We start from the raw sequence: 14,998 nt of genomic DNA on the forward strand, positions 1-14,998 counted from the left end.
TTTACATTCATGGCTCTTTAAGTACTAAGTGCATTTTCTAAGGTCATAAACTTAAAAATGTTCAGAAACAAAAACAAAATCACTGTGAACCTTAATACTGTACTACAGTCAGTATGTGAGGCAAAGGCTCATATCTATTTTTTCCTACTTTCAAGAAGCAATATTGTTTTCTCTACTATCACATGAATCACATAAACAGAACCTACTTAAACATATCAACACCTAGGCACTAATTTTCTTGAAAGCAGACACATCTTATTTGACTTTGTATCCCTACTGCCTAGTATTCCATTTGTTAAACATTTATTAACACCTAAGAAATAAAATATCCCTTTCTCCAGCTGTTATTTTCTGTTTAAGTGCCTAGGTCTATTTAGACATCTCTTCTTCTACTACTGTGTTTACAGAAATTTAATTACCTACAAATTATAGAGAATCTGTTTCTAATTCATCATCCCTGTAACCCAGAAAGGAATTTTTATTCCCCAATACCTATCTATATCACATGCATATGCTTCCCACTCCTAATTTAGTAAACAAAACAAAACAAATTTTAAGTGTATGGGAAACAATTATAGTGTGGCTGTGTTAAGTCAAAATTTGATTCAACTATTTGAGTGCCTGTTTTATGCTAGGCATTGTGAATTCTATTAAGATTAAGATAGACATTTAAAATTACTACAATTATTACAACAGAGTGTCGTAAGTACCCATTATTGAGACTAGTACTGGATGTGGAATATGAGCAGGAGTTAGCCAGGTTGAGTGTATGTGTGGGGGGGGTTCTCTACAAGTTAAAGATATGTTTGTTTACTCACAGGCAGAGAGACGAGAGCACAGCATATTATAAGACTGCTAAGCTAATGTATTGCTTTTTCTTTTGACAGAGGAGGGAACTCCTGGGGCACTCAAAAGACCAGGAGATATCTAAATGGTGTTATCTATTAAGTGTTTGGATAAATGAACACTGAATTCAAAGGAAGCTCTGGAAGTCACAAGCATAGAAAGGAAAACCAAAGTCATGATTGTGAATGACACTGCTCAATGGGAGTGAGAAGAAAACAGGGCCTAGGACAGAACCCTCAAGAGCGTCAAAACCTTGAGAGTCAGAGAAGAGGTAACAGATACATCAAACTGAGAAAAAGTCAAAATTTAATTCAACTAGATATATTGACTGTTTTATGTTAGGCATTGTGAATAGATACTATTATGAGAAGCAGAAGTCAAACTAGTGAAGAATGTCTCTGGAACCTGGGGCTGATATTTCAGGAAACCATTATTCAAATTATTTTTTTTACCTTGTGTTAACTGCCAACTCCTAAGTGGATCAAGAAGAACGTGTGAAGGCTGCCTTACCTGAGGGTCATCATCTTCCATATCACTGAAGTCTGTCTGGGTCTTCAACAACAGCTGCATCACATCTGATGCATCTTGCATGAACTAGAAGAAAATATTTAAGAAAATCAACAATAATATTACTCATGTATATCAAATTGAGAGGTACTTACTGTTTCTTGTATAATAACAAAATTCCCCAAAAGCTCTATTATATTTTCCACATGAATTTTAACTCCTCAGATAAAAGTATTTGAAAATTTTTCACCCTATTACAATAGACTTAATGCTCTTTCTAGAAAAATATATTCTGTTAAAGTCAAAGTGAATTGCAGTATCAAGATATTTTTAATGTGCCCTGGCCAGATAGCTCAGTAGTTAGTGCCATTCCGGAGTGCAAAGGTTGCCAGTTCAGTTCCCTGGTCAGAGCACATACAGGAGCACTTCCTGTCTCTCTGTCTGCCTCTCTCTCTCTCAGTTAAAAAAAAAAAAAAAAGGATACTTTTAATGGCATCAAGTTCTGGTCTACGGCTTATTCATTTCCAGCAGTAAAATGATAATCCAAACCAAAAAAGAAAATTTTGGATTGCTCCATAGAGTGATTCTCATTTAACTATGTGTGGTTCTGGCAATCTCCAATGCATAAACAGGCAGTGTTTCTAAAATAATTTGAAAGCCAGATATACAGAGTATGTAACATAAAAATGTTATACTGATTAGCTTCTTGGTAGCTCCCAGAAAATAATGTATAATTTTTAATACTGATGGCTGGTTTTGGAGACCATAATGAAGGGTTCTATGTTGACAGTTCTGAGAATCAGAACACAAGGGGTTGATGACAGAGAATTAGCTTGACAACTATGAGATGTTCGCTGGAAATAAAACACGATGGTCAATGGCCCTTGCTAATTATTTTCTGAAAAGCTATATACATATACGTCCCTCTTAGGACACCTGATGCTTTTTATTTTTTTATTTTATTTTTTACAGGAACAGAGAGAGAGGGATAGGGACAGACAGACAGGAACGGAGAGAGATTAGAAGCATCAATCATCAGTTTTTTGTTGCGATACCTTAGTTGTTCACTGATTGCTTTCTCCTATGTGCCTTGACCGCGGGCCTTCAGCAGATCGAGCAACCCCTTGCTCGAGCCAGCGACCTTGGGTCCAAGCTGGTGAGCTTTTGCTCAAACCAGATGAGCTTGCACTCAAGCTGGCGACCTTGGGGTCTTGAACCTGGCTCCTCCGCATCCCAGTCTGACGCTTTATCCACTGTGCCACTGCCTGGTCAGGCCACATGATGCTTTTTTTTGTTTGTTTGTTTGTTTGTTTTTTTTGTTTGTTTGTTTTTTTACAGAGGTAGAGATAGACAGGGACAGACAGACAGGAACGGAGAGAGATGAGAAGCATCAATCATCAGTTTCTTGTTGCGCGTTGCGACTTCTTAGTTGTTTTCATTGATTGCTTTCTCACATGTGCCTTGACCGTGGGCCTTCAGCAGACCGAGTAACCCCTTGCAGGAGCCAGCGACCTTGGGTCCAAGCTGGTGAGCTCTTTGCTCAAGCCAGATGAGCCCGCGCTCAAGCTGGCGACCTCGGGGTCTCGAACCTGGGTCCTTCCGCATCCCAGTCCCATGCTCTATCCACTGCGCCACCACCTGGTCAGGCTGATGCTTTTTAAATGAATAAGAAAGCAACTAGAATGTTCCTAAGCAATTGTTTAAATGGGCGAAACTAAACATGGATCCTGAACTTTACTTGCACCCAAGAAACAGACTGTACATGCAGGAAGGAAAGGGGGAAGTTTCAAGAATGTAAGTGAGTTAAGAACCTTAATATTAACAATCAAAAGCCTGACCAGTGGTGGTTCAGTGGATAGACTGTCAACCGGGCATGCTGAGGACCCAAGTTTGAAACCCTGAGGTTGCCAGCTGGAGCATGGGGATTGCAGACATGACCCCATGGTCGCTGGCTTGGCTCGTGCTCACCCTAAGGCACGTATGAGAAGTAATCAGTAAACAACTAAAGTGACACTACTATGAGTTGGTGCTTCTCATTTCTCTCCTTTCCTGTCTCTCAAAAAAAAAGGGCAACAATTTATATATAAAATGGGAGTAATATAAGAGGAAGATTATGGAAAAAAACCCACACAAACATTACATAAAGTAAATTTAACATACTACGAATCACTTACTTTTTCCTTCCCAACAGCCAGACCAATGAGACTGATGCATTCAATAGTTTTTCCTCTGAGAAGTCTAAGTTCCTTTTGAACTGCATTCTCAACAATGTGCTTTAGTGATGGCATAAATAAGTCATAGTAGGGGACAAATTTTTCCTCTGCAGTATCTGCAACTGATGCAATAGATGTCACAACTTGTTCCAAAACTAACTTGGTGCCTTTCTGGATCAACTAGAAGGAAGACACACAAAAGTACATTATGTAAACGAGAAACTGGAAGAATACTTTGTGTTCCCAAATGCTTTTCCGAAATAGCAGCCAAAGTGGAGAGAATAGGTCTGGTAGCAAATTTAAAGAATCCCTGTTGAACTATTTATGTGGAATCATCTCTCTCTTCGGTTGCCATAGCATTTCTTACTCATTTTTGCTTTATCTCAAAGCACAGCTAGTCCTTGACCACAAATTTGCCACCAAGTTAATACCGTTCTTTTTCATTTTTTCACTTACTCCCACTTTTACTATATATTTTGTGCTGTCCTAGAAGAAATTCCCCTTTTGGTCCATTCCTTTTTCTGATAATCTGACTCTTCTGAGAAGACACTACTGATACTACTAGTGCCCTCTTTTTCACTCATTTCTCCCTTTAACTGACTGACTGACTATCCTCTCTCCTGTGCTGCAGATCTACAGTATTCTCTGACCTGGCTAGTAACAAACAGTAACTGGGTGTTTGCTGCTGGGCTTAGCAGTCATCCGGCAATATTTTTTAATTTTGTATTCCTTGTGGATTCATATGAATACTTGACCTAGTAACTGCTCTACATTTTCTCCACTCTCCCCATCACCTTAAACCACACACAGCTGAGTGCCTCACCTTGTACTAGGAGTTCCACCACACCTTTAAGAGGTTAACACATTCCCTTCTTCTGTATCTCAGCATCTGCTCTATGTTTAGTGTCTTGATCTCAAAAGAATGTCCTTCTTCCCTGGCTACTCTCTCTCTTCATACAACTCTTACATTAATTTATCCTCCTCCCCACCCCATCTTAGTAACTACTTCCTTCAGTCTGTATCTTACACATTATCCCTCTGGAGGAAGGGGAGAGGAATACCGAGACTCTCCATACTTCAGCCCTCTACTCAACCTGTTGATAAAATCATGTTTGATTGATGTATTCCTGATTTAACCAGACAACTAGAGCTCAACCTGCAACTACATCTGTGCTTTCAGATGGTCCTTTATCATTATTTCTATTCGACTATAATATGGCACTGAAAACTTATCCTTTGTTTCAAACCCATTTCTTTACCTCTGAGACCTTGTATCTTTATTTTTTGATTTATTAAATTTAGTAGGGTGACATTGGTTAATAAAATTACATGGGTTTCAGGCATATAATTCTATTATAATACAACATCTGTGTATTGTGTGGTGTGCTCACCACCCCAGGTCAAGTCTCCGTCCATCACCATTAGTAATCTCCTCTAGGCCTTCCTCCGTCCTCCTCCCAACCCCTCCCCTCTGGTAATCACACTGTTGCTGTGTCTATGAATATCAGCTTTTTTAATTTAATTTTTTTGTCTGTTTGTTTATCTTGTCTCCTCCTTGTTCTTTAGACCAGTGATATGTAAAGTATGGTTTATGAACCATCTGTTAACTAGTTCATATTAAAGTACAGGAACTGAGTGTTAGAAACTTTTATGTCAATTTGACAGTAACTTTCTATCTGTTACTCCTAATAGTAAAAAAAAGCTTTAATTTTTTCCTTTTATTTCATTCTTATAGCAATTTTCATTGTACTTGAAAACTGGGACTCAATCTTTGCTTTTCTTACTCGAGTCTTTTTTCCCATACACTGTTGTACTAACACCATTCAACTGTTTGTTGGTTGCCTCTTACTTAAGCTGTAAGCTGTAACTATAAACCATCTTCTATTTAAATGACCAGACCTTATTTTAAAAACAACATATTTAAAGCAAGAGTATTTTTTTTCACAACTTCTTCTCTATTTTCACCACCTAGATTAAAAGAATGGGCAACATTTACTTCCTTCTTTTTCAATTCCAACTGTTAGAGAGAAACTGCTAATGCTTCCTAAGAAATGTCTTTTAGTCACCTTCTCCCCAAGTTCCACTATTACTATCCAAGCCCCCTGAACAATGATAACGATGGTCTTGCCTTAAATCATCTTCTTTTTTGTTTGTCCCACAATGCTCCCAGCTAATTTCCTAAGATCATATCACCGTGGTAGCAATTAAGAACATAAACTGGTTTTTCCAAATTTACATAACTTAGAGTTAAAAATAACTACAGGTACCTTGTTTTCAAGGCAATTCATATACTAATTTTACCTAACCTTTAGGTTGTATCTTTCCTAATTCCAAAACTGGCTCATTCTTTGTTCAAGCCTAGAATGTCCTCCTAACTTTCTATTCTTTATAGCCATGCTGAAAAGTCCCTCTTTCTCTAGGGGTCTTATGATCAAATGAACCTAAATGAATAGGAAACTTAAAGATCTCAAAACTTACCTCTTGAAGTTTAAGTACCATGATGGAGTGCAGATGCTTCACCAGGTTATTCAGGTAGGGAATAAGCAGCGACTTGGGGCAGTCCTCCGTGAAGTTAATGAGGGCGGCGGCAGCGTGGGCCTGCACGCGCTGATTGCCCTGGTCTTCCATGGTCTGTAGCAGAGCTGCGATCACCTGTGAGATGACATCACATGAGCACATACTGTGAAAGGCCACCTCTCTTCTCAGTTTCAGTGCTTGGGGACTTGTTACTTACCTTCTCATGGAATTTCTTTTGGAAACCAGGTGCAAAATCCGTAGCCATCTGTCCCACGGCATTACAAGCTGCATACCTTACTCTCGGATGCTGGAAAATACTCCTTGGTATTAGTAAAAGCTTTCTGTTTCCCCGAAAAAACTACAGTAACAATTAGGAATCAAACATTTATCGGTACTTACAGGATCCTGAAGAAAAAGCAAAACAAAATTTACTATCTCATTCAGAATTCCTTCCATTTGCTGGTGGCATCCTTCACCAATGGCGGATAAAGCCATCAACCCTGCATGCCGATATTTCCAGTCAGCTACAGAAAAGAATTACAAATGAAAGAACAGCAATGAGACAGTACAAACATGTCATTCTGGTAGAAGAATAAAAAATTCTCCTTATCTTGAAAAGAGTAACAAAATATTTTTATACATTAATAATTAAAAAACAGACAGAATACCTGACTGGAGTATTTCACTATAATAGTGGTTATGTCACACAAGCATTTCTATGATAAAAATTAAAAGGCAAAGTGGAAGCAAACAGCACATCAGTATTTGCAAACTACTTAAAATAACAGACTTTCCTTTTCATAGTTTATTATAAGCAATAAATATCTGTTCTGTGTCATGTTTATTGAATACAGACTTACTGATTTCCATGGCCATTTTTCTTTAAAAAGAAAAAAAAAAGCCAAGGAGAAAAGATGCTGCTTTTAAAGATTTAGTAACATGGTAAATGAATATAGATAAACCTTATTTGTATTCTAATATTAGAATGTATATGTTTTTTGGTTAACAGAATATTAGCTAAGCAATGTTTATTTTTACTAGACTTTATATCCTATTCTAATATATAATTTCCCTGACTCTCACTTCTAAATATTTCTATTTACTACATTATTGTTCCCGTTAGGCTACTTCAAATGCCTTGTAGAATAAAGCAAGTCAAATCCTTTAATTACAATTTATAAAACCACATTCACTATGAATCTACTGTATTTTGAGTAGCATGAATCAATGGAGAAATATTGTGAGCTGGTTGGCCCTGTGAAATCTTTTAATGTCTCTGGGCTTTCCTTTCATCTTAAAAAGGAAAACCTAGATTCTTTCTAGCAGCTCTTGTAAGCTGAGCAATCTGTGATGCTAACTGCCCCTACCTTTTTTGGGAAAAAACCCTAAAATAAAATTCAGGGGCAAAAACTAGCATCAAAGACCCAGATTTAAAATCACATCATTTAATAGAGATAATGGTTTGGGGCAATTTCTTTCAGGTTAAATAAAAATCTTATAGACTAAGAAGGAGTGAGGTAAACAGTATAAGGGCTAGCGAGTTGTTACTATTTCACTTTCATTTGAAGCTGATAGTGCTATTCTCTTTTATGACTTTAAGATCCTTATTCAATGGTTTGACCCTAAAATCTGTCTTTTACAATGTACGCTATAAACGTAAACGCACAAGCAAACCAAGATTTCTGTAGGAGTGTATGCAATACCAATATTTTAATCCACAAAAACTATGAACATTCAGTGGGGGAAAGTGTGGAATGCTATGTGCTGTTAAACAAATGAGGGAGGCCAATGTGTAGTGGCAGAATGTACTTTCTGTGGAGCAAAAGCTTAAGGTAAGTATGGTATGTCTATACGGTATATTCACATTCCAAAACCCCTTTACCCCTGCATATGTGCATAAATAAAGTAAGCAAAAACTGGAAGGTGGGGAGCCAAACAAAACAGTCTCAGAGAATTGTTAACAGCGGCCACCTTTGAATATCAGGTAAGGGACTTTTAGTTAAACATTTTTGTATCTGAATTTAAAATATACATCAAACACATTAACTTTGTAGTTAAAAAGACCAAAAACAAAACATGTACTAATCTTTGATATTGACATAAATTACAAATGTTTACAAATGACCAGCTATTTGTTAGAAAATACTATTCCTTTTTTTTGGTGACAGAGAGATGGACAGATAGGGACAGAGAAGGAAAGAGATGAGAAGCATCATTTCTTCATTGTGGCTCCTCAGCCTCCTTAGTTGTTCATTGACTGCTTTCTCCTATGTGCCTTGACATGAGGGAGTGGGGGCTACAACAGAGTGACTCCTTGCTCAAGCCAGCGACCTTTGGGCTCAAGCCAGCGACCTTTGGGCTCAAGGCAGCAACTATGATCCTACACTCAAGCCAGAGACCCTGAGATCAAGCTGGTGAGTCTGAGCTCAAGTTGGTGACCTCGGGGTATCGAACCTGGGTCCTCCGCATCCCAGTCCAATGCTCTATCCACTGCACCACTGTCTGGTCAGGCAATACTAGATATTCTTAAATATAAAAGACCAGCACCCTGGCCAGATAGCTCAGTTGATTAAAGCATCATCCTGAAGTGTAGAGGTTGCCGGCTTGATCCCTGGTCAGGGCACATATGGGAATAGATCAATGTTCCTGTGTCTCTGCCTCTCTCTCTCTCTCTCTCTCTCTTTCTTTCACTAAAACAAAAGACTGGGCAAAGAAAGATTATATGAATCAAACGTGTTTCATAAATTTTATGAATCAAATATACTTCACAAACAGTCAAATAATAATCTTTTATTACAATTAAATCTAGATGTTTTGGCTAAGGAGAAAAACCACATATTATCTTTAGAATTTATATTTTTCCCCTATACACTGAGGCCAATTCTGAGAAGAATTAAATATTATTTTTTAGTAAAAGAGAGAGAACAGACAAGACAGACAGTCAAGAAGGAAGGAGGGGAGAGAGATGAGAAGCTCAACTCGTAGCTGTAGCACTTTGTTCATTGATTGCTTCTCATATGTGCCTTAACCAGGGGGCTCCAGCTAAGCCAGTGACCCCTTGCTCAAGTCAGTGATTTTTGGGCTCAAGTCAGCGACAAAGGGGTCATGTCTATGATCCTATGCTCAAGCTGGATGAGCCCACACCCAAGCCGGCAACCTCGGGGTTTCAAACCAGGGTCCTCAGCTTTCCAGGTCAATGCTCTATCCAGTGTTTTACCACCTGGTCAGACTGAATATTAGTAATAGTGAGGAAAAACATTCTTTGGCAGAAGACTGAATGGTTCCAAAGACAACCAAATAGAATTGTATCAGTATAACTTAAAAATCAGGATAAACACAAAACATAAAGACACAAAGATTAATTTTTTGACACAGTCTAAGAATTTGTTAGAGTTTATGATTTGGAAAGCCACTGTCCACTATTCTGGCATTTGAAAGAGATACAACTTACGATTTTGAAGCATTTGCATAATGTGTTCCTTGATCATCGGCAAAACAAGCTTTCCACCAAGCCCACAAGCCATCCGGTCCAAAGCACTCTCACCAGCAACTGCGTTGCTACACACCAACAGAACTTAATGTATTCAATATATTCAAAATACACAAGAATAGTACACTATACAGACAGATTTCTAAACATGTTATTAAACTAGGATTGAAAAAGAATAGGTCAAGCAGTCTTTGAATGTACGTATTAAGTTGTGAGATAAAAACCCTAGAATTAAGAAAAAGGGCAGGGTGGAGAGGCAAAAAGTTATCATAATTCACTGTAGTTTAAATTAAGTCCTATGTTCAAATCTTCTTTTTCAAGGATTTTTCCTTTCTTTTTCTTTACATGCACTCACTCTGCACTGGCTAAACTCAGCTGTGAGACTTTCAAGACTCAGAATTATGAACAGAGTAGGCGTCCCATGTGTTTATTTCCTGGACATACAGACTTCAAAGTTATTAGTGAACTGAAAATACAAAATTGAAAGACTGTCTATGATTTTCCGCCTCACAGAGAGCTTATTTACCCTTAAACAGGTGTAAATTGCATTGCCAAAAATTATGTATAACTGGAACTCCATTCCAGTGTTTTCATTGAAAACTTGGCCTTTTGCACTGCCTTAGTTAGAACTCCAAAATTAGGAGTGAGTTTGTCATGTGCATAGTCTTTAACTGCTCTATGATGACAAGACTATACAGAGGTGGTCAAAAATAGGTTTAGAGGTGTTTATGAAAATTACAATAGTTAATAAATAATACAAGATTAAACTGTTGTGCATACTCCTAACTGTAAATCTACTTTTGCCCATCTCTGTACATACAGATAAAGCTATAACTGTTCTTTAAAACAAGTTAAGATTTAAAAATATATTTATGGCCATTTACAGATAAAAACATTGTATACATCTGGTCCAGAAAAAATAGCTTAATAAACCATATAAACGAAAGTGCCTTTTAGAGAGCAAATTACAGGCTAGGAAAGAGCACATTACAGTAACTGAACCAGGGAAAGGAAATCTGATCTGAACCCAGCCTTCTCCTCAGCCCTATTAGGTTATTTCCAGTGAAGGATTACTTTCATACACTCCAACATGGTATTTAAACCAGAAGTTAGTCATTTTAAATAATGGAGTTAACCTCAGAAACACACCATATATTTTGTAAATCAAGTGTCTTTTATTCTAGTATTGCTATAGTAGCTTATACTGACTACTGGCCTTTCAGAGGAATAATTTCAGTTCTTTTTAAGAAAGGGAGAGAGTATGATGGCCTGAGAAGAGTAAGAGAAATAGTATTAAAGCCCAATCTACCAACTGGCTATGTAATCTTGAAAAAATCACTCAACCTTCTTTCTCCATTCTGCATCTATGATATAATATACCTTTAGGACTATTGAAATAATCAATTAACAGAGCTCTGAAGTGCTATATTTCATGTACACGTAAGGAGCCATCATCACTATTGGACAGTGAATACAGATTCTGGTTGAATTTTCCATAGGAATCTGTGTTAAAATAGTAACCCAGTGTTACTGTCACCTAGTGTGCAAATCTCGAAACCACTGTCTTCTTTCTAGCCTCAAGTTAAATTGTATTATATTAGGAAAATATGAAGGAAATTGTGCTAAAACAATCATTCTAAACGAAGTCTAGGCCAGTGGTCGGCAAACTGCAGCTCGCGAGACATATACGGCTCTTTGGCCCCTTGAGTGGGTCTCTTCCACAAAATATCACGCGTGGATGCTACCTCAATAAGGAATGTACCTACCTATATAGTTTAGTTTAAGTTTAAAAAATTTGGCTCTCAAAAGAAATTTCAATCGTTGTACTGTTGATATTTGGCTTTGTTGACTAATGAGTTTGCCAACCACTGGTCTAGGCAGATAAATGATATAAAGGAATTTATCACAATAAAGGTCTTTTTTTTTTTTTCCCCTGAAGCTGGAAACGGGGAGAGACAGTCAGACAGACTCCCGCATGTGCCCAACTGGGATCCACCCGGCATGGCCACCAGGGGGCGTCGCTCTGTTGTGACCAGAGCCAATCTAGCGCCTGGGGCAGAGGCCAAGGAGCCATCCCCAGCGCCCGGGCCATCTTTGCTCCAATGAAGCCTCAGCTGCGGGAGGGGAAGAGACAGACAGAGAGGAAGGAGAGGGGGAGGGGTGGAGAAGCAGATGGGCGCTTCTCCTGTGTGCCCTGGCCAGGAATCGAACCCGGGACTTCTGCACGCCAGGCTGACGCTCTACCACTGAGCCAACCAGCCAGGGCAAGGTCTTTTTTATTTTTAAGTGAGAGGAGGGGAGATAGTGAGACAGATTCCAGCATGCCACTGAAATCCACCCAGCACCCATCTTGGGCCGATGCTTGAATCCACTGAGCTATTTTTAGCACCTGAGCTCAATGCTAGGACCAACTGAGCCATCCTCAGCCCCTGGAGCGAATGCTCCAACCAATTTAAGCCACTGGCTGTGGGAGGGGAAGAGAGACAGAAGGGTAAGAAAAGCAGATAGTCACTTCTCTTGTGTACCCTGACTGGGAATTGATCCCAAGATGGCCATATGCCAGGCCCGCACTTTATCCACTGAGCCAACTGGCCAGGCCCAAATAAAACTTCTTTATATATACATACATATACCAAATTATAGAATACAGTGGGGAAAAGATGGGCCTTATAACCCTAAAGCTCTCATTGCCACCTGACATTGCTCTATCCTGTCAAGGAACTTCCATATAGTATTTGGTGTGTATGATTGATTACCTGTCAAAATCATCATCTTCTAGTTCATCTGCATTTGCCCAGTCCTCATCCTCTTCCAGATCAACCATCATTGCTAACATCTGAGGAACTAAAAGAAATAATATCATATTCATATCTGAAGACAATGGTTTATTTATCTTGTCAATACCATCATTTACAAAAAATAATTTTAAGAAGTAAAAAACAAAGTATTCACTTTGCTTCTAAGAGAGTAAGACAAAAAAAATTATTAGCCTGAGCCCAACACCTGTTTTGTTAAATTTTAACTTTTTTTTTTTTTTTTTTTTAGAGAGAGAGGAGAGAGAGACAGAGAGAGAGAGAAGGGGGAGGAGCAGGAAGCATCAACTCCCATATGTGCCTTGACCAGGCAAGCCCAAGGTTTCGAACCAGCGACCTCAGTGTTCCAGGTCGACGCTTTATCCCACTGCGCCACCACAGGTCAGGCCAAATTTTAACTTTTTTTTTAGCCACATTTGCTTTAGATCTTACTCTTTTTAAGAACTAACATTAAAGATCAAGTCAAACTTCCCATATCCTGTTGCATTCTTTCTTTCCCTTATCAGAGGTTAAGCTCTATAATAAAATCAATGTTTCCACTTCCAAACTTTTTTTTTTCACTTGAACTGTAGATCTCTGTATATATATACAAAAGATCGCACTATTTCAAAATTTCTATAAAACATGGTATCATACTATATGTATCCTTGGCAATTTTCTTTTTTCTCAACACACATGGATTTAATTTTAATTACTTCATAGTACTACATGGCAATTTTCTTTTTTCTCAACACACATGAATTTAATTTTAATTACTTCATAGCACTACACTACATAAACACAATCCTGTTGATGGACATTTGATTGTTTCCAATTACAAAATTTGCTTTGATGAGATTCTAATACTTAGTTCCTTGAGACAAGTGTTGAGTTCAAGACATGACTGCTTATCTTCAAAAGTACTAAAAATCACTAAACTGCTCTTCATAGTGGTTAATAAACTTGCATTTCAAAGTGAAGTTTAAAAGGTGTGTCTTACTTCACAATGGGAAGTGCCCTAGAGCTGTGAAAAAGTCTCCTCCTGTCCATACCCCATCTTCATCAACACTTGTAATTCAGTTTCTGACAGCTGTAAGCCACAATGACACTTGTTTTTATTGAGATGAAGCAGTGTTCTCTAGCTGTCTCAGATTCCTCTTTTGTGAATTTCCTTTGTCTAATCAAAGCTTTGGTCTGTAGCTTATCTTTTAATTTCACTTGTGCACTTTCTTGGTCAAAAATTGTTTTCCTTTTTTGCAAATTTAGCAATGTTTCTGCACCTATGGTTTCTAATTCAGTTTTTAAAAAATCTCTATTATCAAGCTTTACTTATAAAATGTACCTGAATCATTTAATTTTTATCAACCCCAAATTGGTTATTATAGAATATTTAAGATTGTGGTATGCAACAACAGCTCAAATGCTATAGAAACGTTTACCTGAAACCTATGTCCTCTTATTAATCAGTGTCACCCTGTTAAAATTTAATTTTCTAAAAAAACACCCCAACCAACAAAAACACAGAATATTTAAGATTGTGATACTCTTTTAGACAGAAATAACCAGTCCCCACAATGACCTTTGAATTCTTTTAAAATCAGCTTTCCCTCATCTGCTCCCACATCTTTTTGTTCCATCCAATCTGTCTACACCTGCACCATCAACAAATTCTAAACCTTCATAGCTGAAAGATCTATTTTGTCAAAATTCTCTTGTCTATTCCAGGCCCTATGTTCTTCGACATGAATTTTAGGATTAATCTTAGGACCAACTCTATTGCAATTTTCAGTAAAATTATACTGAATTTATAGATTGAGGAGAATACTTAGTTCTTCCAACATTTCCTTTAGTCTTTCAATATTTTATCCAATTTTCTCCATAGAGCTCTTTTTTTTTAGAGAGGGAGAGAGAGACAGAGAGAGACAGACAGACAGGGACAGACAGGAAGGGAGAGAGATGAGAAGCATCAAGCAGCATCTTAGTTGTTCATTGATTGCTTTCTCATATGTGCTTTGTTTGGGGGGCTGCAGCTGAGCCAGTGACCCCTTGGCTCAAGCCAGTAACCTTGGGCTCAAGCCAGTTACCATGGAGTCATGTCTATGATCCCATGCTCAAGCCAGCAACCCCATGCTGAAGCCGGATGAGCCTGCGCTGAAGCCGACAACCTCAGGGTTTCAAACCTGGGTCCTCTGTGTCCCAGGCTGACACTGTATCTACTGCGCCACCGCCTGGTCAGGCTCTCTGTAAAGTTCTTAAACATCTTTTGGTTGATTTCCAGGTATTACAAGTCATGCCTGTTATCATGAGGTTTAAGGGAGCTGCAGCAAAGCCAGCAAGTTGGGTATATGCATGAAGAATGTACAGAGATGCGCATCCCCACTCTTCTGATTTTGAAAGGACTCGTTATATCAACAAATCTTTGGACTTATACAACTCTCAACAAATTTATTAAACAAATTTTCCATATTCATATATACTATTTAAAGATCCTTGACTTACTAGTCTGTGCAACAATGCTGGTATGTTTTCTTAACATAGCAGCTGCAGTCTCAGAAAGGGTCACAATTACTTCAAGGGCAAGTTGGCGCTGCATATTATTGAGGCTAGTGTCTCCGCATAACTACAAAGAAAAC

The 14,998-nt window shown here is 38.2% G+C and overlaps 1 protein-coding gene across 1 annotated transcript in view; it reads right to left on the reverse strand.

The window, feature by feature from the left end:
• IPO5 (importin 5) overlaps window positions 1-14,998 on the reverse strand; it is a 42,839-nt gene that overhangs the window by 10,349 nt on the left and 17,492 nt on the right. Inside the window, exons 8-15 of the mRNA XM_066234795.1 lie at window positions 14,865-14,985; window positions 12,330-12,417; window positions 9,535-9,641; window positions 6,483-6,607; window positions 6,301-6,390; window positions 6,045-6,218; window positions 3,528-3,746; window positions 1,357-1,440 (exon numbers count right to left, since the gene is read on the reverse strand). Of these exons, the coding sequence (XP_066090892.1) occupies window positions 1,357-1,440; window positions 3,528-3,746; window positions 6,045-6,218; window positions 6,301-6,390; window positions 6,483-6,607; window positions 9,535-9,641; window positions 12,330-12,417; window positions 14,865-14,985 (1,008 nt within the window). The remainder of the gene's footprint in view (window positions 1-1,356; window positions 1,441-3,527; window positions 3,747-6,044; window positions 6,219-6,300; window positions 6,391-6,482; window positions 6,608-9,534; window positions 9,642-12,329; window positions 12,418-14,864; window positions 14,986-14,998) is intronic.

Source organism: Saccopteryx bilineata, chromosome 6 (assembly GCF_036850765.1).
Source record: "Saccopteryx bilineata isolate mSacBil1 chromosome 6, mSacBil1_pri_phased_curated, whole genome shotgun sequence".
Taxonomy (NCBI): Eukaryota; Metazoa; Chordata; class Mammalia; order Chiroptera; family Emballonuridae; genus Saccopteryx; species Saccopteryx bilineata.